General features: G+C 43.6%; 2 protein-coding genes across 3 annotated transcripts; one reads left to right on the top strand and one right to left on the bottom strand.

Annotated features, from left to right (window-relative positions):
* The first annotated feature begins 48 nt into the window (after positions 1 to 48).
* Positions 49 to 1,694, top strand: LOC122626121. 2 transcript variants are annotated; one of them, XM_043806264.1, is made up of 3 exons: positions 49 to 592; positions 1,177 to 1,303; positions 1,516 to 1,694. In XM_043806264.1, exons 1-3 carry the CDS (start codon positions 171 to 173, stop codon positions 1,528 to 1,530), a joined length of 564 nt encoding a protein of 187 aa, XP_043662199.1. In that variant the 5' UTR covers positions 49 to 170; the 3' UTR covers positions 1,531 to 1,694. The 2 variants fall into 2 exon arrangements, with proteins under 2 accessions (XP_043662199.1, XP_043662198.1); XM_043806263.1 differs by having other exon boundaries at positions 50 to 592; positions 1,177 to 1,694.
* LOC122626103 lies at positions 1,686 to 27,612 on the bottom strand. Its single transcript, XM_043806230.1, has 4 exons — positions 26,681 to 27,612; positions 16,295 to 16,764; positions 10,181 to 12,194; positions 1,686 to 2,323 (listed from the first exon to the last, which is right to left on the bottom strand). Exons 2-4 carry the CDS (start codon positions 16,756 to 16,758, stop codon positions 2,120 to 2,122), a joined length of 2,682 nt encoding a protein of 893 aa, XP_043662165.1. The 5' UTR covers positions 16,759 to 16,764; positions 26,681 to 27,612; the 3' UTR covers positions 1,686 to 2,119.
* Between the last annotated feature and the right edge of the window lie 17 nt (positions 27,613 to 27,629).

Consider the following 27,629-nt stretch of genomic DNA (forward strand, 5'->3'; position numbering starts at 1 on the left):
TGACCGTGTACATTTACCCATACATTTCATTCTTATTTCGTTCGCTTTGACGTATGTGGCAACTCTGACGCTAAGCAAAACAAAAACAGTACAGCAAACAAATTTAAAAGGTCATTGTTTATCCTAAGAAGCGGCTAAATTAAGTAATTTTTATAATTGGATTCGAGAAAATGTCCTGTCGCTGCTTCTGCTTAGTGGCTGCAGCACTGCTGCTGCTACTTTTTCACCAGCAATGTGACGCAGCCACCCAGACTCCCCAAAACACGGTGGTAATTGCGGAGCAGAGTGCGCCGGCTGTCGAGGAAGAAGCCAAGAAGCCAGTCGTAAAGAAATCACAAGCTGGGAATCCTTCTATGGTGGTCGTCGACAAGGGTGAACCTGCTCCGGTTGCACCAAGTGTCCCGGCCGCCCCACCAGTAGATGCCAAGGCACCGGATGTGGCTCAGTCCCCCGAAAGTCTTTCGGCGGATGATGTCCATGTGGAACGGTCTCCCATGTCACCCGATGTGGACTTTCCGGGCCAGGCTGTTGTCTACATCCTAGTGGGAATTACTAGTACGGCAATACTTCTGCTCGTAATGAGGGTTTATAGGTGAGTTCATGGAGGCCATATCCTTGAACCGTTTGTTCTGGACAGCGTGTAATAAGATTTTCATAACTATTAGTAACTTCGCATGCAATAAGATATTTAAGAATGGTGAATCCGAAAATAGCAAAGAATAGGTTTATTTTGGGATTTTCAAATAAGCACTGTGATTTTTCATCATAAGCGTATCTATGTATGTATGTCCTCTATACTCTTATATACTCTTGGGGGACTGATGCTTCAGATATCAACATAAAAATCCTAAAGAATAAAAATTTCTAGATTTTTTAGAATTAAAATTAAAAGAAAATATTATTAAAATTTAAAAAGTTATTTAAATTTAAGCGTAGTATTTGATTATGTGGTTTGTTATAAGTGTTCTTATCGGTACATTATTTGCAAAAAAAATAGAAGCTAGAAAGGTATGCAGATTCTAGAGATATAGACAAGCTTGCTAATGAGGTTACCACGCCCACTCGGGCAACTCGACTATACCATTCTCTCTGTTTTTGTTATATTATTGCACGTTTTTAAATAATTGTACTATCGATTAGTGGTGATAAGAGTAATTAAATTGCAAACCATTGCAGGCTGCGACTCTCCCGGGCGGAGCGTAAGTACGGCGTGCAAGGCGACCGGGCTAATCAGGAGCTGACACCACTGCCCATGGCCATAGAGGACGTGAATAGTGACGAAGAGGACCACACCTTGTTCGAGGTCAATCGACAGAACATACGCATATTATGAAATAGCAAAAACAAGCACACGCTACAGATACGTTTGGTCGCACCGCCATTTCAGACACTTCTCAGCAGAACTTGCCTTGTTTCGTAGCTATTTAATGCTTTGTAGATTTGCGCTGTAGTTGTCAGCCAATAGCCGACTAAGCTTACTAATAACTAAGTTCTGTGCATTTCTCCTACTCGCAGTTGGTTCAGGTTTAACGAATCAAAAGGAAAACTTGTGATAACGATTACCATGATATGTATGTCTTTATGTACGAAGATGTCGCTGGAGCCCCGAAGGCATTAAAAATCTCAAAAGTACCGATGCTTTCAACTCGCCTCTGCATCGATGTTCAATATTAATAAATGTTATATTAAATGTACTCGCTTCTTTTTATTCTTCACACTTTCACAGGACTCTAACTGTTATTTGTTACAAACGTAGACTTAATACAGATTGATGGGCTTACAAATAGCTTTGACAAAGGATACATAGACTGGATACAGGCAGTATACGCGTACGCATGGAAACAAATGCACTAACTAGTACTTATTAACTATGATCACATAAATAATTTATTAACAATACTGCGACTACGGCTGTAGCTGTGGCGGCCCTGCCCTGCCTTGGCAGCCACAGGAGCTTACGACTACCGCTAACACTAAACTTGAGCTTCGCTAACGTTTTACATTTGTGGTTGGCACTGTAGTTTTTATTATTCCGCCGACCCATTCTCCCAAGAGTCGGACTTAGGGGCTAACTAGTGTGGCTATATAGTCATCGGCGTTGGTCGGCGATCGGGAATGCTCAAATCATGCTGCCGAACATCCGTTTGCCGCGCGTCAGAACCAGGCTGACCACCATCACAGTCAGCAGGAAGAAGACCAGGCTGAGGAACGTGGTGATGAAGCGACATCTTTGGCGGAACTTCTTCTCCTTCTCCATTTTTAGACGCAGCTGCTCCGCCCGCGGCAGGTCGAGTGTGAAGTCCGATTCGGGTCGCGAGGATGGCTGCGAAAAGTAAGATGTCATCTTTATTTATTTTTCAAGAGCAGGGCAAATGTTAAATTCCTACATTTTTTAATTCACGCATTTTTCCTTTTAATTTACTATCAAGAATGTAGGGTAGCTTAAGAATAGATGGAGACTGTATAAAAGTTCCAAATCGATGTGGCTTAGGAACTATTGTTGATTTCATATAAGTACAATGTAATGCTGTTGAAATTTTGAGTTGAATTGGAATTCTGTATTTGCGATTTGGTTTTTTAACAATTAAAGAGAAAACCATCCCATTTTTCTACACACATTTGCACTATACTATTCATTTCGTTAACAAAAATAGGCATCGTGCGGCAGTTCGAGATGAAGAGGTACCACTGTAAATGCCTCTTGGGTCTGCAATTAAGTTAATTAATGTTTGATGATATAAGCGCTTCGCTTTTATGTAAATCACTGACCATCAACGACCGCTGACGATCTTCTCTTGACATTGATTATGACCACTTTAATCGCGCATAGATGCACCGATCCATTTTGAGTCAAGATAGAGCTAGTCGCGTCCATCGTTTTAGGTCACTAAATGTTTGGCCATAAATCACGGCCCAGTGCAAACAGCGTCGCGCGCCTGCCAATATTTGCAGGTAGAGCAGGGCGTGGCTGTGTGCTAAAAACTCAAAACATAAACCGAAAATAAACGAAAAGGGCTCCCAACGCACAACAATTTGACCCACTAAGCTTTGTTTTCTTCGCTTTTGTCGCTTTGCCTGTGCTCATCTTAATTTTTTCCCGCTCGCCTCACTTTTAGCGCCGCAACCTTGAATCTTTCCAGTAACAGCGAAAAAAGTCAAAATACAGACTTGAAACAAAACGTTAACAGTTTTTGTTTTTGCTGATCTTTTTTGTTCGTAATTTTTTTTTTCGATTCTCGCTGAGCACGTCAAAAGTTATGAAACCCTTTCGGAAATTTCACCCAGCAGATGCAGGCTTCGCAAAAGATGCATTATTTAGGCTAACTTCTATATCCCAACGGCAAAGGATCAATTGCGCTCGAAAAATGCGTCACATTCAGCAGCGACTTCCGGCGGAAGTTAGGTCATTTCCCCGCTGAATACCGCTTTCAATTGGGCAGGGAGCTAATTCTGCTGTCCAAAATGTTTGCAAACTCAAATGGGCTTGTGCCGAGCGACAGATGGGATCGCTTATCGAATATCAAGAGAAAGCGGCGTATACGCAATGCGGTTATTAAAAGGGCATTCAAGTGAAGTTTTTGGTGTGTCTGGAGTGCTTTCAACATACACTCGCGCACACACTCACTCGGCATGTGTGTAATTGAGCTGTGGCGAACAAGGCGAACAAACAATTTTGCCTGCAACAATTTGTGCACACCTATTTTTGCATATTATTGTTTTTGTTGGCATTTTTCTTAACTTTTTTGCGGTTCGTTTTAAGCTGCATTGTTTTCGATCGGGGAGATCAACTCTTTTTCTGCTCACCCATTACAGTGCATATTGCGTGGCAAGAAAGTATTTCTATTTTCTTAAAAACTTGATGCACTCTTAGAAAAATGTTAAACATACTCAGTATACAGTATTTATGATCATTCTATACAATGAATGGCATAAATGGTTTCCCCAGCCATTTACTTTTTGTATATGATATCTAACTTATCTTGCATTCCTATTTGCCCTTAACTTCCATTAACCGTCTACCTTAGCGAACATCTACTGTACGTGCAGCTCGACCAGCGACACACACAATCGAAATGTGAAATTGAAATGAACTCAGCTTTGCGGTACATTTGTGCCTTCCGGCTTCTTTTCTCTCCTTTTCTGATGATTCGCTTGTCTGAGGTTAGTGATGCCGTCCAAAGTCGGCGAGTATGAACGAATATCTGTATATATGTACATATGTATATAGATCTGTGTATTCATGATTACCGCTGCTGTTTGGCTGCTTTGGCTGATAAAGTACTGTGAAAAGGCAAGACGTAATCGGCCAAAGATGACGGAGTCGGAGGCTGCGGGGCAATTACCGCATTCCGCCATTTGCAAGTGTATTGGCTACTAGCGGTGCACAGCGAAAAATATGTAAGTTCATATTGATTGATTGGATATTTAATCTTTACCTAAAACGTGGTTCTGTCAGTTTCAGTGGAAATGGAAATAGGCGTATTGTGACCTCTCATATAATTACAGTGGGGTTTAATATTCATAGTCAAATTGAGATGGCAATTTTTCGATTGCCTGCCTACTTCCCCCAAACTTCTAACCAATGATGGATTGGATGCTTCCCATTAGAAGCAAAATTGATCTTAAAATATCTGCCATCCGATAATTATATTTTAGCAAGCTCCCACTTAGATCGGTTCGGGAGTTCAATAGCACCAATAAAACGACTCAAGATTGATTATGTAATTAATGGGCCGATGTGATTCCCCGCGGTGTGATGACATGTGCACATATCTTTTTGTGATTTTACAACATTAGGCTCATTATTTCTTCTAGTGTACTATTACTTCCCCAGCTTGTGGGAGCTGGAGTGTAACGGTTTTATTGGCTTGCCGAGCCAAATGAAGTGCAATTGTGGTGTAAATCGCCGTGGGCGGATATGAATTGAAACTTGGGCCCCAAGCCCAGAGGTGCCGGGATATCTTGCCGATTTTGACGCCAGGGGAGACGCCTGTCTCTAAGCTAATTTGCAAATGATGCCGCACACCAGCACGCACACGCAACAAATAATAAATAAATAAATTATATACAGAAAAAAACCATAAATTCGGCAAAGATATGCAAAACGATGAGAAATCGACTTGGCTATAAATTCCCAGTCAGTCCGGCCTTGAAACTCATCACATGCAAACATATCGCATACGCCGTGTGCCCCCCAAATACGGGTTCAGCTTTTGGGTGTGTGCTAATTTCTGAAAGAAAATCCATCGATCGGCTGGGCGTTTTAATTTGCGGCACACGTTTTCCGCCGCTGACATTGAAGGTGCTTCTGTGTGCCGTTTCCCCCCTGGAAGTTGGCCAAGTCTAGTGCGGCTGCCCCACGAGCCAGTACATCACGTTTGAAAAGTCACTCCCAGAGAAAACAACATTTAACACGTCCACGAACCACTGGATGACCATCGTAATCTCCGCCGGATGGGGGATTCCGTATCTTTGCTCACGTCGCGGCAATGGATCCCACTTAATGCACCTTGGATTGTATGCTTCGAGGTGTTATCTTGTACTTCGTGTTATCTGCATACACAAGAGACTAGGTATTTTCCCAGAATATTTCCACATATTTGTTAGGGTCAACTTGCTGAGCACTCAGCACGATGGTAAATTGATTCTGTATCATTATTGGAATGAAACTTTTCCTAAATTTGTGTTAGTTGCTTCTTTTTGTATTGTTTTTGGGATAATATTGATTTAAGAGCCGATCACTTTAAATAGTGAAATAACTAAAATAATATTTGTTGTGCATATCTACTCAAGTATTTGCCCTATTAAACTGTTTTGGTTCGAGTTTATTGGGTATGTACCATTTTTCGGGAATCGGTTTACTGATATATTCTTTCGCATACTGGTATCTGACCTTAGCTTTAACTTTTTAAAGCTAGCTTTGGCAGCTATAATGCCAATTTGACTGAAAGTAGTTCAAGTTCACTGGATGTGTACCATTTTTGGGAACCGTTCCCACTTGTTCACTTGTTCATTGTTCGCGACACAAATCACTGATCCAAATGCGGTGAGCTGAAGTCAACAACTGATCCGACGTCTGGCCCAATCCCAGGTGAATGTCTTCAAGGGGCACTTCTACAAACATTTGCCGTATTTTGTCTTCGCCAATTAGCGGGCCTATGCTAACTCCAGCAAGTGTGGCAATAAGTCCACGAGTCGCCGGCCTGGGCGCGGATTTAATTCAATTTAAAAGTGTGCAAACATTTATGCAATTGCAAATGAATTTTCTTCTTTCGCCTGCTTCGTCGCTTTGTACCGCAGGCGGTGGGGAAATTGCTATTGGAGGCTGGCTGGTGGAGGCAACATCGCCGGACAGGGCGGCTATGCCTCCGGGTGGGCGTGCCAGAATTGCGAAATCCAGGTGGCAGTGGCTGTCTAATTAGTTGCTGCCTTTCCCTCGGCGCACACGGCGTATGGAATAGCTGGAAATTTGATACCATAATTGCGGGCAGCTTCCGTGGAAGTGGAACCAAATACCCCTGGGCCACCAACGGCCAATATTCATGTGCATGTACTCCGAGGGAGTTCATGGCGGCCATTGCATAGGGAGAAATAGTTCAATGAACTATCAGATTCATTTATCATCTGATTCATCTTGTAACAGTTTTAGATATTTATATATATATATATATATATATATATATATATGTTGTCAGGCGATATAAAAGTAATTAATCCTGGAGATAGGTAATTAAGTATATTCGTGTATTATAACCACTGGCTGTGCTCAAACTTTAGCCTAATAAAATGATTTTTCCATAAATTAAATCTGCCTTCCAAATGAAAAATTCAAATCTTTCTATACAAATATTAATAATAGTACCAGAAACAGCCATATTTAAAAACCATTTAATTTACAAAAGCTTACTTAGAATAGATGGACCATTTGCCCCAATTAAATACACAAAATGACAAACGCAGAAGGTTGACGACTCCATGACCAGCGACTGCTCTTGAGGCCTGCCCCCCAAATGGAATCCGCCATAACCTAGTTAACGTTTGGGTGGCAGTGGTGGCACCCGTTCTCTGTCCTCTGTCCACTATCCACTATCCACTGTCCAGTGGCGATTGCGATTGCAACACTTTGTGGCAACTAAAACGCGTGCAACTTTTGGCCGCTTTTGGACCAGATCGCCTTACATCTCTCTGCGTTTTCAGTTTCGTTTCGTTTCATTTTCATTTTCATTTTCATTTTGGGTTTCAGTTTCGATTCGTTGTCGTTTTGGCATTCATGACAGCAAACCCGTTTGGTTTTCAGTTTCGATTGCTGCCGGCCAATTGCCGTGGGACGAGTTTCGAGCGGGCTTTCGAGGAGGCCGCAGCTGCAGGATGGGTCTTCTGAGGCTTCTGTGCTCGCGGAATTTCAGCCAACGTCCTTAAAGGTCATTTGAGTTGTAGGGCAACTTCTTGCCACTTGTTGCACGGCAGCCAACCGGCTGTCCGGTTATCGCGGCCACAATCGATGGCCAGTTGGCCGAGATGCGGCTGCCACTGCCGCCGTCTTAACGGAATTTAAAGGTTAACTGGTACAGTGTCGCTTAACCGTATCTCTCGCACAATTACCCCACAGCTCTCAAGTTCAAATCGCCCGCGATAGATCGGTTATCTGATCCGCAAAGGTGAACAAACCTTCGCCGAGAGTGAAAACTCATTGGGATGCCGGGCGTGAGCTCGGCCGTTCAGTAGCTGGCCAGAATCACTCGAATCGCTTGAATCGCTTGAATCGCGGCTGCGGATATTGCATAAGCGGCTGGCCGAAAACGGAAGGCGTAGAACGGAAGCCAAAATTGGTAACGGAATTTTTTGAGTACCCGTCTGAGGAGAACACATTTTTTAAGCGGATATCAGGCGGTGAAATACCCTTTCAGAAGTGAAATAAATGTCACTGAAGTCTTAGTTTGATTAACCCATACTAAGTAATTATTCCGACTAGACGCTATGCTCATTGATATGGTTACCCGATTCTCAATGTTGTTGCTCTCGATTTGAAGTCACTTACTAGCATTATGACTTAATCTGGCATTACCTGAAGGGCCATTGAGTTGGATGGCAAGGCAAGGTAGCTTTTTGGATTGGAGTACTACCAGTATTAGATGTAATTATCGAGATCTTTGGCCGAAAGGGGATCAGTAGCCGGGCGGATTTATTAATCAAACTGCCGCATAGCAGGGACCCTGACTCTGAAACTGGCTCTTTGCAGTTTATATATACATTTGCGAATATATCGGTGCTATCGATGGCACCACCTTGCGCATAACAATCTCTGACGTGGGGAATGATGACGGGCATGCGAATTCCGAATGAAGTGGCTCGAGTTCTGGCTAAAAGTGCGCGGGAGTTGGCATTACGGGCATCACGATGCTACCAAAACGGCTGGCATTGCGGCCAAGGATGAGGCTGATCAACTGTGGTGCCACGAAGCGGCTTAGAATGCGAATTAGACGAGGAATTAGCCGGGCTAATGAGCTGAGCGCAGAAAACATCTGAAGCTATGCAAATCGATTTACAAACTTGAGATAGTTTGGCTAGTCGACTGTTTAATTTTCATTGGGCTGCCCGACCTCGGGCTGCAACCTAGCTTGGCTGCAATTAGCCAGGGCATTAATCATACGCCTCGTTGGCCAGGCCAGCTCATAATTATGTCTGCATGCGGCTGTCGATCTAAATACGGCTATCATTTCGAAACACACTTGACCCGAGCATTGCTAATGATGTATTATTTGATACAATCCGAGGAAATCCAAGGTCCATCAAGCATTTAAGCTCATCCTCAAACTAAAAGGATTAATCACGTGTGTAATTGTTTTTCCATCAGGCATTTACCCTATACTGAACCAATTTTAAGAAACCCTTAATTGATCTTTTTGGGTACTAGTTTCAGTTTCAGTTTCAGTTTGATTAATTCAGTGAACGGAAGTGGATCTTGTTCGCATAGAATCCCATTGAAATGCAAATTTAATTAAGTAAATTATCATTAAGCAATTCACTCGTTACGGGGTGAATTGAATTGTGGAATTATTATGCGGTTGCATGAATCTCAACCAAAGTAATGTGAATACTCCTCCATCAAATTATCCGTGGGATGAATTTTATTTATTGAATTGGAGAGATAAATATTAATGGAATCGGGCACTATACTGCTCTTTTTGTCCATGTTTATTAAGTTTTCTCTTTTGAGGAGGAGTTAAAAATGGAGTATAATTATACCCGTTACTCGTAGAGTAAAAGGGTATACTAGATTCGTTGAAAAGTATGTAACAGGCAGAAGGAAGCGTTTCCGACCATATAAAGTATATATATTCTTGATCAGGATCAATAGCCGAGTCGATCTGGCCATGTCCGTCTGTCCGTCCGTCTGTCCGTCTGTCCGTCCGTCTGTCCGACGCAGCGCAAGTTTGTCGATTCATGTCGCCACGCCCACTCTAACGCCCACAAACCGCCTAAAACTGCCATGCCCACACTTTTGAAAAAGGTTTTGATATTTTTCATTTTTATATTAGTCTTGTAAATTTCTATCGATTTATCAAAAAACTTTTTGCCACGCCCACTCAACCGCCCACAAACCGCCCAAAACTGCCACGCCCACACTTTTGAAAAATGTTTTGATATTTTTTCATTTTTGTATTAGACTTGTAAATTTCTATAGATTTGCCAATAAACTTTTTGCCACGCCCACTCTAACGCCCACAAGCCGCCAAAAACTGTCAGTGTTTAAGACTCTCCTTCGCACTTCCACTAGCTGAGTAACGGGTATCAGATAGTCGGGGAACTCGACTATAGCGTTCTCTCTTGTTTTTATTAGAAACTATAAAACGTATTATTGATTATCGATTATTCTTGAAAAAGTATATAAATATTATTTTAAGAACATTCTCAATTCGAATCTAGTATACCCTTTTACTCTACGAGTAACGTGTAATAATAATTCAGTTACCTGTTCAAATTAACTTAATTATCAATTTGATTACATTTCAGCTCAACAATATATGAATGTACCATTTTGTAATTTTAAAGCAATTGTTACTACTATCTTAAAAGCAATTTTATACATAAGGGACCTCATGTCTCGAATTATTACAAAGTGCTTTGTAAAACCACATATTCCACATATCCCATTTCCCCAGGTACCCCCGATACTCACATAGGACAGAGTGGGTTGTGCATTGCTGATGACCAGTTCGCCTCCACCTCGCTGCTTGCCGAGGAGTGACTGATGAAGCCGGTTGGTGCCGTAGTACATCTCCCAGATGCTGGGCTTCTTGCGGTGCCACTCGGCGAGACTTTCCCTCTCCCGATCCCGTCCCCGTTCGGCCTTATCCCCGCCAGCTCCGTCGACCGTCACATTTCCACCTGCAGGATTGCTGTTGGACACCGTGAGGATGGGCTTGTGGAAGGTGAGATTTCGCTGCATTTGCGTAACGATCGTGGTCATAGCAAGGCCTGGATGAAGCGCCTCAAGCTCCAACTGAGTTGTGGACGCGGGCGGGGGCGTGGCACTGCGCGAGAGACTGGTGGTGGTGACCTCCGATTCCACATAGCATTCGGCGGCGGGGAAGATCTCCGCTATGGACTTGCGCTTCATCTTGAAGTTGGGATCGCTGGCGCAACGAATGGTCATGATCTGCTCGCGAACACTGAGAGGTCGGCCGTTGGCGGAGATCAGGACTCCATCCCGTACTGACTCGTAGGCATTTAGCTGAAGATCGGCGCAACTGCGTCTTCGTTCCAGGGCGTTTTGCAGGCGAACCACGTGCTGCTGGCGACCCAAACCGCTGCACAACTGCCGGAGCTCCAGCTCACTGTGCTGGTTCATGCGCTGCAGGTACGACTCCAGTTCGTTCTTCAGCGTGTGGATCATCCCCTCCAGCTCCTTGGGCACATCGGTGGGCGGCGTGCTGGCTGGTGTGGGCGAGGCCGAAGCCTGGGGTGTGGCACGCGATAGGAGGCGGATTTTATCACGGACGTCCTCCAAGAGCTCACGAGTGTTTTGGAAGTGTAACTGATCCTCATAGCGCTTGACATATGTCTCCTCTACCACGCCCACATCAGGTCGCCCAGCTCCACCCCTTTCGCTCTCCAGGCGGTAGGCATCCTCGGGACAGGAGTTGATGTACTTTGCGCACTTGTAGTTGTTCTCTGCCAGCTGCTCGTCGTTCAGAAAGCTGGGATTGTCGACGCCACGCTGCCTCGCATTGGGCGCCAAAAGAAAGGCATCTAGGTCAATATCCAGCAATGAATCATCCACCATCTGCTCCTGTTGCTGCTGCTGCTGCTGCTGCTCCATGATGGTGGGCAACTGGTTGTAGGCCCTCAGCTTCTCTCCAATATCCAGAGTATGCGGAGGGCCTTCGTTTCTTCCTCCGGCCACTTGCATGAAGCTCACTATATGCTCCTTGGCATATAGGCTGGGAAAAGTCTTCAGGTGGCGGTCCAGATTCTCGATGCTCGTCTCCAGAACTCGCAGCTTTTTGCTGTAGTGATGCTGCCCCTCGGCCGCCTCGGCCTTCGACTGCGTTTGATGGCCATTCGATGCGGCAGCTTCAGCTGCATCTTGCATGTCCGAGCGCTGACTCTTCACTGCGGACAACTTTTCAGGCGAGTCTTCCAGTGGGTCTATCGATGGCGCCTCCTGCGGAGCGCCCACTTTCGTTGGTAGCTGGAGCGGTGGTCTCTGCCGCTGCCTGGCGGCCACACTCTTGATCTTCTCCTGGACATCGATGACCGGTTCGCAATAGATGTGCTCGTCCAGCGAGTAAGTGGAGCACACATTGGAGCTGTAATAACCGGACGAGCCACTTTTGTCCGTCGAATAGTGTGAGCCACCACCACCAACGCCGCGCGACGCCTCAGCCGCTTGCGCTGCTGCTGCAGCTGATGTTGCTGCAGTCACAGATGTGGCCGCTGATGCTGTTGCTGATGCTGCTGCTGCTGCTGCGACTGGCAGTCCGGAATCCGTGGAATGCGTGCTGCTGACATTGGACGCACTTGAGCACTTCTTGCTGCGCTCCCCCACGACGGCGGACGCCTCCAGCTGTTGGTCGTGACCAATTGCATTCCCCATTCCATTGACCAGTCCATTCTTTAGAGGCATTGTGGCCGCTGCCGTGGATGTGGATGTGGACGATGGCGGGTCTGAGGCTGAGGCTGTCGCCGTGCTGCAATGAGAGCGGGAAAGCGAAAGAAAGAGCCATAAAAAGCTGTGAAAAACAGTCGGATGAAAGGGAAACCTGACGTTGGAAAGCGGTTTTTGTTGGTTTTTCGCAATCGCCGTTTTGTTTATACGTCGCCAACTGGGAAACGACTAATGTACCATGGGCAATACCCTATTTTTTCTCGCTAACTATCTTTGGTTTATTACAGCTTGCTTATCTTACAATTTCATACATCTTTGAAATATCCAAAAAAGAAAATAACTCAATTTAGCTAATCAAGTTTACTTGAAACACTTTGCTGTGAAATATTTTTAAGCGATAAAAACAGTGTAGTTTCTTTCTATCCCATGGTGTAAGCTATTAAAAACTTCACAGCCGAAAGCGAAAACTGGTTAACTAGGTTAGTGGTTTTGTTTACATTTTCCATTTCTACTCCACCAGCTGACATGAAAATATCGAAGGAATCAGTCTGGGATTTTCCACGGACATGTCCCGGATATTCATAAGATACTTACTCGGTAATCATATTTGGTTCTGGCTCTGCTTGTACTATATGAGCAAAGCGTGTTTTAGAAATTCAGCATCCACAAATCCACATACAAATTCGATTTCAATTCAAATAAACTCGTTCTAAACAGGCTTTCGGCTTCACTTACTGTTGCAATTCGGTTAGCTTTCGGTTTGTTTGATTTTTGTCTGCTTTTCGGTTTTATTTCACTGCCTAACTGTGAAGTTGGGTATGCAAGTGAAGTCTGCTGCTTTGGGTCGCTTTTGGCCGAGTTTCTGCTTCTCTCTGCCAGCGTGTGTGGGTAAGTTTGGGCCAACTTTTTGGCGAACCATGAAATCCGCCGGTGCCTGATGACTTGGAGGGCACAGGATGGTGAGCAGTGGCCTGCTAAGTGCAGCGAAATGAAATGGAAACTTAATTGAATGGAACGGAAGCATCCCACTGTGGAGGGCACTAAACTTCGCCGGACTCTTTACAGATGGCTACCGCCAGCTTTTGGGTAAATTTACGGGGTCACTTTTTGCGAATCGCTTTGTAGCCAAGTCTGTTAAAGTAAAGTTACTTCAAATCAAAGTCCTGCAATATCTCAGTCTTAGTTATAAATGTATATAGTTATAAATATTCTAAGGCACAAGTGTTGCAAGTTGGCTGTTGCTTCTGATATACTGATTTCAACTGATATTTAAATCTTCCAAATGTTCCCTTTTTACCAAGTTTTTGGTATGACTTTCCGATTAGTCGAACCTGCAAAAGACATTATTTATTCGGATCCGTATCTCTTATTGAATGAATTAACTTTACGTTCCCTCTTCGCTCTCAATCGTATCATCAATCACTTGAGCAAGTTTTACCCCATCACAAATTGTGTAAGGCTTTCGAATTAGCCATTCGTTGTCTTTTGAACAGTTTTCTATTAATCTGGTTTTCAGATTAGAAATCGAAGGCAATGTATATTTTTCGCTATGGCCATAAGACTCTAAAAGTCAACAACGTCGACTGGTCCCCTAAGGGACTTATTTTGCCAAAGCTGCACTGATTGATTGCTCCTTCACGCAAGTAGAATTATTCGAAATTCTAATCGCACGGCATTTGCATTTTCTCTGCGGCGGATTTGCATTTTTGACCGCCTGGCGCCAGTGGCACTGCTTTAATAACTCACTTACGATCGGTAACAAGTCCGAGATTCGGTTCTATATGCACTCGATTGTGCGATTGGCACTAGGTCAACGCTGGCTTTTGGCCAAGCGGAATGAGTGCTGGGAATTGCGTAATAGCGGCTGTTGCTACCAGATACTGTGGCTGCAGCTTGTCGGACGGTTCTTGTACGGTAAGTCGGAGCGTTACGCACCCAAAAATTGATAAGTTTGGGCCAGTTGATTGGCGAGGTGTTGTTATATCTCTTTTGGCAGCGCGGCCAGCGATGCGTAGTGGCGGCGGGGCATATATATCGCACCAACAGAAGAGGCAAGGTTACCTTTTTCGCTCATGAAATATTTTGCAATCTCGGGGCATATGTTTATTTTGTTTGTTCGAACTGTGTTAATTAAAATGTTCAGCCTCGTTTGCATGCACGGAACACTGGCGAGCACTGCTGGACTTGCAGATCGGCGGACAAGCTGATTTGGCGGACGAGGGAACTCGCGGACATGCGGACGAGCGGACGATTATGGACCGTTAGCAAATACCATCGTGTGGCGCTAATTTCTGTTGACTGCTTGCCAAGACAAATTACAGGCAACTGGAAGTTGGGCATCTAAGCCGCGATCTGCCCGTCTATCAATTGCAAATCAATCAATGGGCCAACGCGTTTTTATTGCAGCGATTATATCGGCGATTTCGTACATGCTTAGCACTCGAGATGGATGTGCTGGCTTTGGTCGGTTGGACTGGCTAAACGCCGACCTTGGCATAAGCCAGAGATATGACTATGGCCGAGGCAGTCTCAAAGATTGAATACAAATTAGCGACGAGTATCAACAATTGATCGCCGCACCGTCTAACTGCATTGATGGGGGCTAATGGGACAATGGAATCGCACTTGGCCAAGGTCGCCTTGGAAGAGCTACTGTGCGAAGTCACCTCACCCCCCCGGGTTTTTAGTTAGCATGCGTGAGCAGTTGACGCAAACATATATGAGTATGTATGTATATAGTCCCAATCGCAAATCGATTTGGGTTCGTTAAAGGGCGTGGATGGGTACACTGTGACCTTGATGGGAAACTCGGCTCTTTCCTTGATCCGCTGCGAATCGTTTGCTATTTTAACAGCGTATCTGCCGGATTATCTTATCATGGCTATCGTGTCAATGCCTGATTTCCATATTCTGCCCCATGCAATGACCAAAATAGCTGAAACGAGTTGGAAACCGAAACTATCCGCAAATTAATTGAAATTGCTGTCAATACACGGCACGACTTAATGCATATGCATACTCATATATCCATCTGTATATGCACATGTGTATTTGAGTATTTATTTTGTATTTTTGATAAATATTTCAAACCAAAACGGGCTCTCAGCTTCTGACCTTCGGCTATTCGGAGATCATGAGCTGCTGCTGCTGCTGGTGGCTTCTTTAATTTCAATTAATAAACGTAATTGTTGCAGCTGTCTGCCGTTGTTGCTGTTGTTGCTGTGGCTGATGTTGCTGGTGCAGCAATGACCGCCGTCAAGTGTTTGCCAAGCTTCTCCAAAGGCAACGAGATATGTGCACTTGTATATCTACACTCATGCGCAAGCGTTCGAAGAGAAAAAGAGGTGAAGGCTGACAACAGGCGCCAAAAACCGCATTGTTCGATGCAGCAGCAACTGCAGCGGCAACTTGAACTTCGCCGCCGCTGCAGACATGATTTACATAGCTGCTGCCGTATGAAAGGTTGCCCATCAAATCTTGCCGATCTCAGAAGATGGTTCTGGCAATCATAAGCTCCATTTAGTGCAACACTCCGGCGCTGATTGCTATCCGGCTTAATGCCGCGCTAATTGGTTAGCAACAACATAATTACAAAATATCGCTGGCTGATGCTGGCTTATGATGGCTGCTGAAGTGGCTGGAACCGTGAAGTGTTGCGTCCGTAATTGCATTACCAGCGAATAGGGTTTTCTTCACCTCCTCCCACCCCTATCACTGAAGTCAAGGTCGCTGCCGGAGCGCCGAGGGTCAATGGACGGCGGTGGGCATCAGTTTTTAATTTTTGTGCATGACAGAAAATATCACTTATTATTTCAAACGACTTTATTATGTTCGTTTTGGGCGTATCTGCAATCTGCATGCTTAATCTCACTTCATAGTTCCTGAGATATCGACCTTCATACGGACGGACAGACAGACGGACAAACGGACGGAGAGAGGGACATGCCCAGATCGACTCCGCTATTGATGCTGATCAAGAATATATATACTTGATATGGTCGGAAACGCTTCCTTCTGCCTGTTACATACTTTTCAACGAATCTAGTATACCCTTTAACTCTACGAGTAACGGGTATAATTACGCTGATTTTGAGTACGTAATATAAAATCCTAACTTGTAATTGCATATTTCCGTTTTGGATATTCTGCAATTTTTTTGTTTAATTAGTCCTGTATCCTCACCTTTGATATTTAAGCATGGCTCGTGGCAGTAGAAAATTGTCGCTTCTGCCCTTGGTCGCCGCGTTGGATGCACCTGCCCCACTTGGAGCAACGATACTAGCGGCTTCTCCTAATCCCGATTCGCCTGCTCCACCTCCGTTGCGAGCAAAAAAAGCCCCCAGGCGCTGCAGATAGGCGAACTTGTTGCCGGCACCAGGATCTTTGGCAGCGGAGTAGCTCCTGGTGCTGCTGCTTCTGCTCCGGCTGCTTGCGCTCCGGCTTTGGCTTCTGCTTCTGCTCCTGCTGCGCTCCTCGTCGCCCTCCTCCTCGTAGGGCAGCACCTCGATTGCATCGAAGTCGTAGGAGTTGAAGTAGGCCTGCTCCCGCGTCCGCTTCACCTGGGCCGCTTCCGTCACGTGGTCGGCGGATATATCCGTGGCTGTTTTCTTGCTAGCCGTGCCCGGTGAACTTTTGCAAATAGGCATGGTCGTCTGTAAAATGCAGGAACTATTTTAAAATCCGTTTAAGGCTTAAGGCTTACATAAAAATATTCAAATTACGAACAAAGCATGGGTCCTGAGGTAAAAATATATTGTTAATATGCCATAGACACTCCACATAAATAAATGCTATTGAGGCCATGGCATTGATTTTATGGGAGTTCGTAGATATGCATTTCATGTATACAACAGTTGATGTAACGCAATAGGACTTGGTGCACATAGTTATGTTATTTTGGTTTTTTAAATGTCTGGAATAATTCTAGCAATTACTTCAAAGCTAAAAATTTCATCATATAACCACTTGTAATATTATACGTTTTTATGAAAACAATTTACACTACAAATTTAAAGATACAGTCTTTTTAAAGACAAGCTATATAAATTCTAAATGCTGCGAACTTGAACACATTATCGTGGCTGTCTTAAAGAGGGGCTAGCAGCACGAGCAGGAGCTTGCACAATTTTACGCTCCGGCGCTACGGCTCTTTGCCAGCGGCGTCTCCAATGCATCCGCTTTGGCCAACTGGAGCTGCGAGTAGAGCTCCAAGTAAAGCTCCAAGTAGAGCTCCAAGTGGAGCTGTTAGTGGAAGTGCCACTGGTTTGGCGCTCGCAAAGAATGCACTTGGTGGCCACATTGCAGTCGGGTTTCGCTGATGCAAGCGTTTTTGCCTCGCTCATGACTTTGCATTAATTAGCCAAAAAGGGTTTTGCGCAATTGCATAATTTTTGTGCAACGCGCGTTGCCTCCCCCAGGCATAATTTATGGTAACGTGTCTAAATGCACGCCGATAGTGCACAGCACACCCCTTAAACCGATGATGCACCCAAATGCATTTACGGGAAGGCGTTTCGTAGGCAGTTATGTGTGTGATCGATAGATAACTGCGCCGTGCTGACAGCTTCATCATCGCAGCCAAAAGTGGCCAGTGGGCTCATCGTCGTGCAATAGGTTCCGCGTTATCGACAAAGAGCTGCCCAGACTGCTGTTTCTGCGGTTTCAGTTTTAGTCGCTAGTGCGGTAATCAGCAGTTTTCAAGCCGCGCAGATTGCAGACCCCGCAGAAAGCGTTAAGTGATACCAGCCACCCGCCGAAAGCCGGAATGATTGCCCACCTATGCAAGCTGCCCATTGACGATGGGAATGGGTGGGTGAGTGCAAATCCGAAATGGCATTTTCGCTAATGGCCCCTTTTCCTATGCATCTGATTGGTAATATGTGGGCAAGCAAAATCGAACTTTACATAACTGCCCCTCTGTCGAAACAGTCATTTGTTGAAGTAGCTTTAAGAGCCACAAGCTTATTAGGAAGTTACTGACTACTTCCTTTTTCTTTCAAATCTTTTTTGTTTTATTATTGAATTTTTTGATCGCTTTATTAATACGTGTTGGTTGTTTTTTCATTTGCAACTATAAGTTATTTCGCATTTATGTGATTTAAGTCTTAGGTAGTCCTTAAGGACTAACGAAAAGTGATTTTCATCTGTTGTATATCTGTGCACATACTTTTTATCTTAACTCAGTCAAATTCTTTGAAAAGTGTAATTACTATGATTTGGGAGACCAGTGATATTGAATCTGATGGGTTTCTCGGTAACTTTGTGGTTGACATGGCCGTCAACACTTAAAGGGGCTGATGAGACGCCTCGATTGACGGATTTTTGTGCCAGCAAACGCCATAATCGCGGAGATAATAATGGTGGTGGATTAATCGCCGATCGTGTTACCATATGCTTTATAACACACCGCTGCAGTTGCTGATGACATGCCACATGCATTTGTGTGCCATGGTCAAGACAAACGTACAGTGACAAACGTGCGAGCACTGAGTTTTTCTAGTTCTATTGCCCAAGTGACAACTCAAAGTAACTTTGTCGTCTTCCAAAGCACTGACTGCAAATAAACAACTCCGAAGGAAAAACTTAAACAGCAGTTGGCAACTTCAAACGCTGAGTTGATTTCCGTTGCCTCCACAAATCATGGCGACAAACCCATCAAACTGGAGCAGTCCGTCAAATCGGACGAGCTGGGCCTCCATTCCATTCACTGGGTCTGGGCATACCGCAGCTACTCGAGTGCAAATGTTGCACAACTTTAGCCGAAAAACAAAAGTGTCGGTTGGAGATATACTTAATTGAATTTCGACGGGTTCTTCTTCTATTTGCTGGCGAAAAAATCGACTGGTGAAATGACCGCCACTTGAGTTATGGAAATGCGAATTAAAATAGTGGGTATGGGGACGTGAGGGTTTTATTTATAGTTTGCTCTTCAATCAGAATGCCTGCGGTGGCTTTTGATATTTTAATGAGTCAATTGCCCCAGCACGTCCGAGTACCAGTCTAAAAACGGAGGGGCATCGGAATCGACTATATCGATTGTGTTGCCAAGCGATGCCTCCGCCTTGACTTATTTGCCATGAATTTATCATCGCGGCGGGCTAAACAAAAGACTTAAGCGACAAACCCGGATTGCCCAAGCAAGTCAAGCCAATCCGCAAAGAAATCTCCGCAAATGTGGTTGATGTAAAACCGCAACACAAAATCTGCATTGTTTTCCAGCCGCATTGCAAAATTTGCTTTTTTGTTGATAGTTTACACTACCCTACAGGGCACAACATCGCAACATCAGCTGGTAACACCTTCATATGCCATGCGGCAACATCAAACTGCATTTGCACAAACGAAAAAAAAAAGTCTAAAATGAGATACCCAAAATGCTTATCAGGTTTATCTGCATGCAAGATGGAACATGCAGAGAGAACAAATTTTCTTTTTAACGCTACTAAAACTTAAAAGTGTTTTCATTCTGTTGGCAAAAATGAAAAGTTTTTCTCTTAGTGTACACTCAAAAGTGGAGAGAATTTTTTATATTTTTATCTACTCTTTAGGTAGAATAATTTAATAAATGAGAAGAAAGTAATTAAAACATCAAGATATTGGATCTGGTACTAAACATTCAAAATTGCTTTGAAAGGGAAATAAAGTCAAAACAACTCGGCACAAAAAATAAATTAAGCAAGTACGTTTGACTTTTAGGGTGCTTTAAGCCCTTAGTTATATTGTTTTTAACACTTTACGCCCTCCTACTCATTATGTCCGATGCTTTTGGCCACTCGCCTTCTTTTTTGGCCAGGAGGTGCTGGCTTTTTGAACGTTCACGGTTCGTTACACCACCCACTCCGCCGAACCACCGCACCACCACCTCCTCAACCACCCACCGGTGGTTTCCCCGTCAACTGCCGCCGTTTGTCATTGAGGCTGGAGCCGCCAACTGGCGCAAAACCTCTAATTAGTTGGACTCAAAGAGACATTTTGCAATGATGATTGCGGCGAGTCGGTGGCAATTAATGCGCTGCACTGGCCGCTGAACTGAACCCATAATTGCGTTTCAGTGTGATAAAAACGCACTGGGTTAATGCTAATTGCACACGCATTAGCCTGTTGTACATGTCTGCCTTTTTCCCGCTCTTGGAAGCCATCTAATTAGGGGCTTTGCCTCGAATGGAGGCTTTGTGAAAGCTGCCACTGGCGTATAACAGGGTAATCCTAGTAAACAGCTCAGGGGAGAACTATTGCCCTGATGATTTGAGTTTTTATAAAAAAACGTTTGAAAGAGTTACAAAAATTAAAATGTAAGGTGTTCTCATAAGATGCTTTTTTATTCAGGTGAACAAATATTCAAACCATTTTTAAATTAAGTCTTGCAGATTTTCCTTGCCATATAGTTGTTGAAGTGGACTTCTTTATGTTTTAAAAGTATTCATATATTCAGCTGACCTAATAGTTAGTTAATTACTAAACATCTAATTAATTATTAAAAATCTTACAAAACTACTTGTGATGATTGATTGTTAAATTCACCCAAAGAATCTCTTGGCTGCTAGAGCGCTATTATTAAATTGAGATTTATCCAAGTGTGAGCCATCAAACCAACGCGCATAGTTAGATAACTGACGCCATCTCCCGGCTCATAGTAAATAAGTTATAAAATTTAACGAGCATAATTAAGTGCAAGCCATGGGAGTGGGCCGGCTGGTCTTTTGGCCAATAAATCGCGAGTGGCAGTGAGACTCGTGGTGCTGGCCAAAGATTATGTAAATGGCCCACAGCCACTTGGCCGGGCGAATTTCCGTGCGATTGTGTGCAGTCTCGGATCGAACTCGAACCGGTCTCCATTAGAACGGTGGCCGCCGTGTTGACAATAGATAATGCCGAGGGCCGTAAATTTATGCAAAGTCAAACCTTGCCCTTGGGGCGTCAGATACTTGGCGTAGTTCCGTTCATCATCGGATACTCAACGAAATCTTCTTGTCAATGAAAACACAGTAAAAAATATTTTCATTTTTAAAAGCAGTTTACACAGAGAACATTTTGACTGGTAATAAAACATATTCCACTTACTTCATTTAAAGTCTTTTAATTGATTTCTATAGCTGTGGCAAATAATCCATGAGTTTTTAATGCGCGTTTATTAGTAGGTACTTTTTATAGTCAGATGACAAGTCTACTTTTCCCGTATACCCTGTCAACTGGGGAATTTTGGTTTGATCATTTTTTTCAGTGTGCTGTAATAACCAGGCAGTTTTTCAGCCACTCGATTGCTTTGCTTGTAGGAGAACGCTGGTTTCAAGTTAACCTTGCCTGGTCGCATTGGCCATCAACGACGCTCCAAAAAAATTCGGTCGAAGAGCAGAAGCTCCGGCCCGAAATAGAATGGAATAGACATTGAACAAAAAAAAACGAGAGCTACAGGCACACCACACATATAATATTTTGTTTATAAACAAACGTGCGATGGACGGCCGCCAATTATGCATGCACATCAAGAGGAACTCGACGCGCTGCCAACAGCTGCTCCACTGAGCTTCCCTGCCCTCCACTGGAGCTAATCCCGCCGACCGGATCAGTCAAGCGGCAATCACTTGACTCACCCACCCAGCAACTCCCAGCACCCCCTTTCGGGTATTTTTCATTGCACTTGCCGTTTGCTTTTCCTTTCTGTTTATTCAAAGCCGAGTTGCAGGCAATCTTGTTTTTGTTGCCGGTGTTTGAAGTTTATTTTTCCAGCTTTTCTCATTTCCCAACTTTCGCTCTCAGGCCAAAAAATGTTCACTGACGTTAATTAAAAAAGTGGAAAATACAAGAATGTTATTAAGCCAAAGGAGAAGAGAATATAGGAACTAGACGTTTGAAAGGCGTTCGAAGAATCTTAGATTTATGACCTGCAGTATAGAAAGCTTAAATATTATATTATTCAAACATTACCAGCATTTAAATTTAGTTTTATTATTCAAAGCAAAGCCAATAAGTTGTCCTTACCTCACCAACGTAGTGGAGAAGGAGGAGTCCTGAATGCGACACTGGCAAGAAAGTGACGGAGAGAACTAACTAACTCTTCAAGCTGCATCAAATTAATGTTCCGACTTCAATTAAAGGCGAAAAGTTAAAAAAAAACCCAGCCAAATATGGGAGCAAAGGCATATAGACACAAGTTGTTCATAAGTCTCTTTCCATGGTCCTTGCCCCCATAAAAATCATTTCCAGCGTAATCCAAATAAACACACAAGCTGGCAGCCTGGCACTAAAATGAAATTTGAAAAAATGTTAGGAAGGCAGCTGCATATAGTGCGATTGCGTTTGTGGATGTTAAACTAGTTTTTGCCTCTTACATTTTTCCCGGGCGTCCAAGAGCCATTGAAAAGGATGTTCAGGGGCTTAAATACTCGGGCTTGCCCTGCGAAATGCGAGATGAACCGGCTTTGCGGCTTGTTGCAGGTTGTAGGTTGCCATGTGCCACTTGACGCACTGCGTCACTGGGAGTAGGCGTGGGAGTGGGTGGCTTTTGGCCTGTTGAGCACCGACAACTGCGCAAACATGGCGAATAGAACCCGCTGGCAAACTGGCAAGCCAACCAAAAGGTTTATCATCGTGCCAGATACGAATGTTAGTGGGCTCAAGGCTTTCCTACCCTCGGAGGAACGGATTTGACGAGATGTGCTGACGGTGGCTTTTGTTGTACGACTTTGCAAGCCTTCTTAAAACTTTCCTGGTACTACTATATAGATATTATTTTATAACCGTATAATATTGTAATTTTTCGTATTCCAGCGAAAAATCTTTTTTGTTGTCAGGATGAGTTTTGGTGAACTCGATTCATTGCTTTTAGGGTTTTCTGGATGGGCCAGGACAGCGTGTGATGTATACTATTTTAAGTACTGGCACGGTTAAAGGAATGATCCTCCCCCAATTGTGTTTAATTACCTTATAGCACAACAAACATATGTAACTGTGCCATTTTTCAGATTATGAGTGATTCGAAATACGCCTAAAATCAATTTGAACTCGCCTAATGCCCGCAAAAATAACGAAATCCATGATGGGCTGCCTGCTCCATTTGAATACACTCTCATATGAATAATCTTATTGAAGTTGAACAAAGCACAGCAGCTCAGTCAAGGTCAATAGCAGTGGCCAAGTCAGCATTTGACATTTGGTTTTTGTTAACACAATAAAGAGCTGTCATAATTAAATCGCCGCAGCAGCAAGAGCAGGAGCATCAGCAGCAGCAGCAGCAGCAACAAGTGCGGCGCAGCAAGTGCAACAAGTGCGATTTATTGACCGCGCTCTGAACTTGAAAGTTGAGCAAGGCAGGCAGGCAGTCAAAGGGGCCGGATGTCCGTGTATTTGGGCCAGCGAGAAATGGCCAATTAATTGGCCGTAAGCGACAGAGGAAAAACCCAGAGGCCCGCAACCAGTAACCCAATCAATTTGGGGCCTGGCCGCCAATTAGGGGGCATTTGTTTGGACGGCTTGAATGCACTTGCACCGAATGCCTCGCTATTTCGAAGCTGTGTGTGGTGTGTGTCTCTATGCTAATGTGTGTGGAAACGGGTTTATGGCACTTGGCCAGGCCGAGATCCATTATGATGGAAATTAGCTTCATAATCGTAATAGTGGGTTTCGGGTTCAAGTCTGCCGTGGTGGCCACTGGTCACTGGCCAATGGCCATTGGCTATTGTGTGAGATGGGGCTGTGAGCCAAATCGCAAACAATTAAGACCATTTAAATCAATTGAAAGCTGATGTATCGATGTCACCGGATACCCTGATCTTGAAAAATTACCATTTAATGCGCCAGCTCAATGCGTTTTGTTTTTATGGGCGATGCGAATTATTAATTCGATTTTAATGTCTCCAGATCGCAAAAGCGATCCAAACCCGATTATCCGAATGCTAATGGATGTGGATAGCACGACGAGTGTTTGCTGGAACTTGTTTCCAATTGAGTTTCAGCGTTATTTTTGCTTAATTAGTTGACACGCTCGGAACAAAACAGCCCAACAAGACCGAAAATAAGTGCCCAGCGGTGGTCAATAAATTATATATCAACTTCGATCTGCTTTGCTCGGATCAGAGCTCGATATCTCACTGCCTCTTGCCGGTGGGACGTTCTAATAAATGGATCACAAAAGCTATCAACGCGATTGTTTGTCAGCGAGTCGGGTTCGTTATCACCAGATAATGCCAACATATTCGCTCGATCCGTATCATTCGCTTGGAGTAAAGACTGGGTTATTATTTGGCGTTGTTTATTTTTAAATATTAGCTTAATACTTATTTTAGGCTGTCTGTCGTCCGATCCAAACGTGTTTGTGGCCATGTTCTATGCACGAGCTTATCAGTCTTGACTGGTTTATCGCCTTCGGAGCCAAATTCGCCTAAATAATGCCCGAATCTGGCCGCAGCTAATTCCGGTTCGACGAACCTTTCACTTGCCGGAGCTGAGCGAATTCCATAGTTCCACAAACTGTTAAATAATCGACATGACGTGCTTTGTTGATTTGACATTTTTATATGTTTCAGAAAAGCTATAGTTGCTTGTAGCACCTATACAAAGTCGGCAGCTTAATTGATTTGCAGAGGAAATCTCACTGCAACTTCATAATGCTCTAATTCAATTAGAAATATTCTTCAATCTCTTCAGAAATGCGTCTGTGAACTTTAGCCTCTCGAAAGCCTCAAAAGCTTCGGTATCTTTCTGGTCATGAACAATTTAGAAAACCGCAATTAGTAATTGTTGCCAGCCTGGGGTTCGACTTGCAATGAACAGCCCAAACCACATCATGAAATTGGAATATTTATTTGCCTACTGTGCAAATGTGTGCTCTTGGTTTTAAATATTATATTTATTGAAAATGCCCCCGTCTCGGTGTGTGTTCATAGTGTGTTTGTCAATGACCGCATTCATTCATTCATATATTTTAAGTTGGTTGCCTCATTAAGCTGAGCTAAAGCTGAGCCAAAGCTGAGCCCCGAGCAACACCCACAATTGTTGTAATCCATTTGGTTTGGTTTTTCTTCTCTATTTATAGACATCATAATTGTGGGAGATGCGCATCTGTGGCGCAATAGGCGCAATGGGCGTATGTGTAATATGATTAATTATCGTCTTCGGATGGACACTTGAACACCACTTAGCAGTTTTCACTGCAAACACCGGGGTGATAATTGAAATGTATTTCCACTGCATCTTTGGATTGCCGACATGCCCATACACACCGCACGTTCGAACCACTATAAATGTAAACGAGGAGGGGCGCCCATCACATTAAATATTATCTAATTCCAGCTTCGTTTGAGCCGTTTGTTTTGGGTGTTTGGGGTTTTTTGCATGACGATGATTTTATATGTGTTTTATCTGAGTTTTTGTGTTTTCAGCCATTCAACTGGTTTGGCATCTCTAAATTTGGTGAATCAAACTCGTTATGAGCTTTTGACGATGCCCAGTCAAGCAAATAATGCACACATCTTAGTGGGAGTCGTACTGGGAAAAGAACTCTAGTTCGAACTAGAAGATCGACGTCGAATCAATTTACGGCCGATAAGGGAAACACTGTGGATATTTATTGGCCTATGGGGCTAATGAATCGCATCCACCGGCCTTTTTTTGGACACACCGCAGACCAAAAGACGTTCATTTGCTGTGACAGGCATTTCTATTTATGATTAGCCAAAAGCCCAACCAAAAAACCAATTTAAGGCTGCGGCCAAATTAAATCATCAGCGGACCACTTTCAGTATTCTAGTGGCTGGTGGGCGGAGTGCAGTTGGAAAATTGGGAAATTTAATTAACACTGAAGTATGTAAATGTAATTTGTAAATAAATGCACCGCAATTTCAATTTATTTGCCATTGAAATTGCTGAAATTAAGTGTTTGCTGAGCCGAATACTTTGCAATTAAGAGTGCAAAGAGATTTGAGGGCTGATTACAACATATCCTTCAACTGGGAGGGGAATATGCACTATTTTGATTGGTTGGTCACATGAGCAAGTACAGCGTACCCAAAACCGTGTAAAAACTTCGTTTTCTCCATAAGGCTTATTTAATAATTCTTAGTTACTACATTTATTAGTGATTTGCCATTTATTTGTGGAATTTAAATATTTGAATAATATAGTATTGAGTTCTTCTCACTTTCGAGAATATCATTATACGATATATATCATTATACAAAAAAAATATTTTTAAGCAAAATTGGTGGATACATTTAATTTGTAATGTTAAAAACTTAAGTCATAATCCATTAAATGTATGACCCCACTAATATTTTGTAGATGCACTTTGTGCCAATTGCACGGTATTAATCTGCACCAATTACGTACACTTTGTTCCTAATTTTATTTTCTTGCTCTCTGTTTATGACCTCGTATAATTAAAGGCCAGGGCAATATAAAAAAGGAAAAAGGCCACATCCGTTTTTTAGCCCTCATGGGTTTTTGCACTATTTGCTGTTAATCCTTATCTAATTTATGCAAATGCCATATCACTTTAATGGCAGAACCACGATTTGCGGCGACTAATTTGTTTAATTGTAATTAGCCGTAATTGGTTTATGTTAATTGCCTCACCTCACATAGACTTCAATTGCGGATGGAGTACGTCCCTTGGCCAGATGTTGCTTTTGCTGCTGTTGCTGCTGCTGCTGCTGCTTTCGGCCGAGTTGCATAAATGTTTGACTTTAACGGCGAAAAGGCGCGCACACGTTCGTAGAAATATAGAAATTGGATGGCAACAATTGCATTAATGGGCTTTAGTTGCCGAAAACGCACACACAGCGAGCCACAAACTTGACTGCAAACTTGTTCGAAAAAAGTCAAATGGTCAAGCGAAGGCCCAGCGGAGTTGATTAAAATGTTGTAAAAAGTCTCTTGGTTTTAACTCGCTTTTTTTTAGTTGTTTAGTTGTTAAGTGTTTTTTAGTTTTTTTGTTTTTCTGTTTTTCTCGCGGGATAAACAGCAGAAGCCACTCAAATATTGCAGCAGCTAGCCAGAAGAAGATGCGCAAAGCGCACGCCAAAATCCGACTTATGCAATTTCTTTTTGTTTATTTCCAATTTCTGCCTGGCCACCTCTTCGCTTTTGTTTCTTTCCTCACTTTTCTCCGCTATTGTTGTCGAATGCACATTTATGTTTTACACACACGTTTCTCGCTGTTTTGCGCTCACTGCTCACTGCTCTTGCGGTTTCTGCACTCTTTGTTATTCGCCGCGAAATTGTGTCAGAATAGCAAAAGACTGGAGTGTTTTCTTATTTCGATTTTTGGCCCACAGTTCGCGTGTCCGCCTCTTCAGTTCGAGTGTCGCACGGAGGCTGCGTGCAGGGCGGAAGAATCGCCGCGGCACCCTACGGCAACCTGCAACCACGACCCGCCGACAACACGCAACACCGAACGTGCAGCAACCAACAACCGACAACGGACTACCGACAACGGACAACCAACAACGGACAACTAACAACGGACAACCGACGCGAACGACTGGCTGAAAGAAACTGAGCGCTGCGAAGACAAGGCGAAGAG

The sequence above is a fragment of the Drosophila teissieri genome, chromosome 2L, assembly GCF_016746235.2.
Source record: "Drosophila teissieri strain GT53w chromosome 2L, Prin_Dtei_1.1, whole genome shotgun sequence".
In the NCBI taxonomy this organism is placed as follows: domain Eukaryota; kingdom Metazoa; phylum Arthropoda; class Insecta; order Diptera; family Drosophilidae; genus Drosophila; species Drosophila teissieri.

Coding starts and splice junctions, on each gene's coding strand:
- LOC122626121 (XM_043806263.1), top strand. CDS start 171: ATGTCCTGTCGCTGCTTCTGCTTAGTGGCTGCAGCACTGCTGCTGCTA. Junction 593..1,176: donor CTCGTAATGAGGGTTTATAG/GTGAGTTCATGG, acceptor AAACCATTGCAG/GCTGCGACTCTCCCGGGCGG.
- LOC122626103 (XM_043806230.1), bottom strand. CDS start 16,758: ATGCCTATTTGCAAAAGTTCACCGGGCACGGCTAGCAAGAAAACAGCC. Junction 12,195..16,294: donor GCCATGCTTAAATATCAAAG/GTGAGGATACAG, acceptor CTCTCATTGCAG/CACGGCGACAGCCTCAGCCT. Junction 2,324..10,180: donor CACAACCCACTCTGTCCTAT/GTGAGTATCGGG, acceptor TACTTTTCGCAG/CCATCCTCGCGACCCGAATC.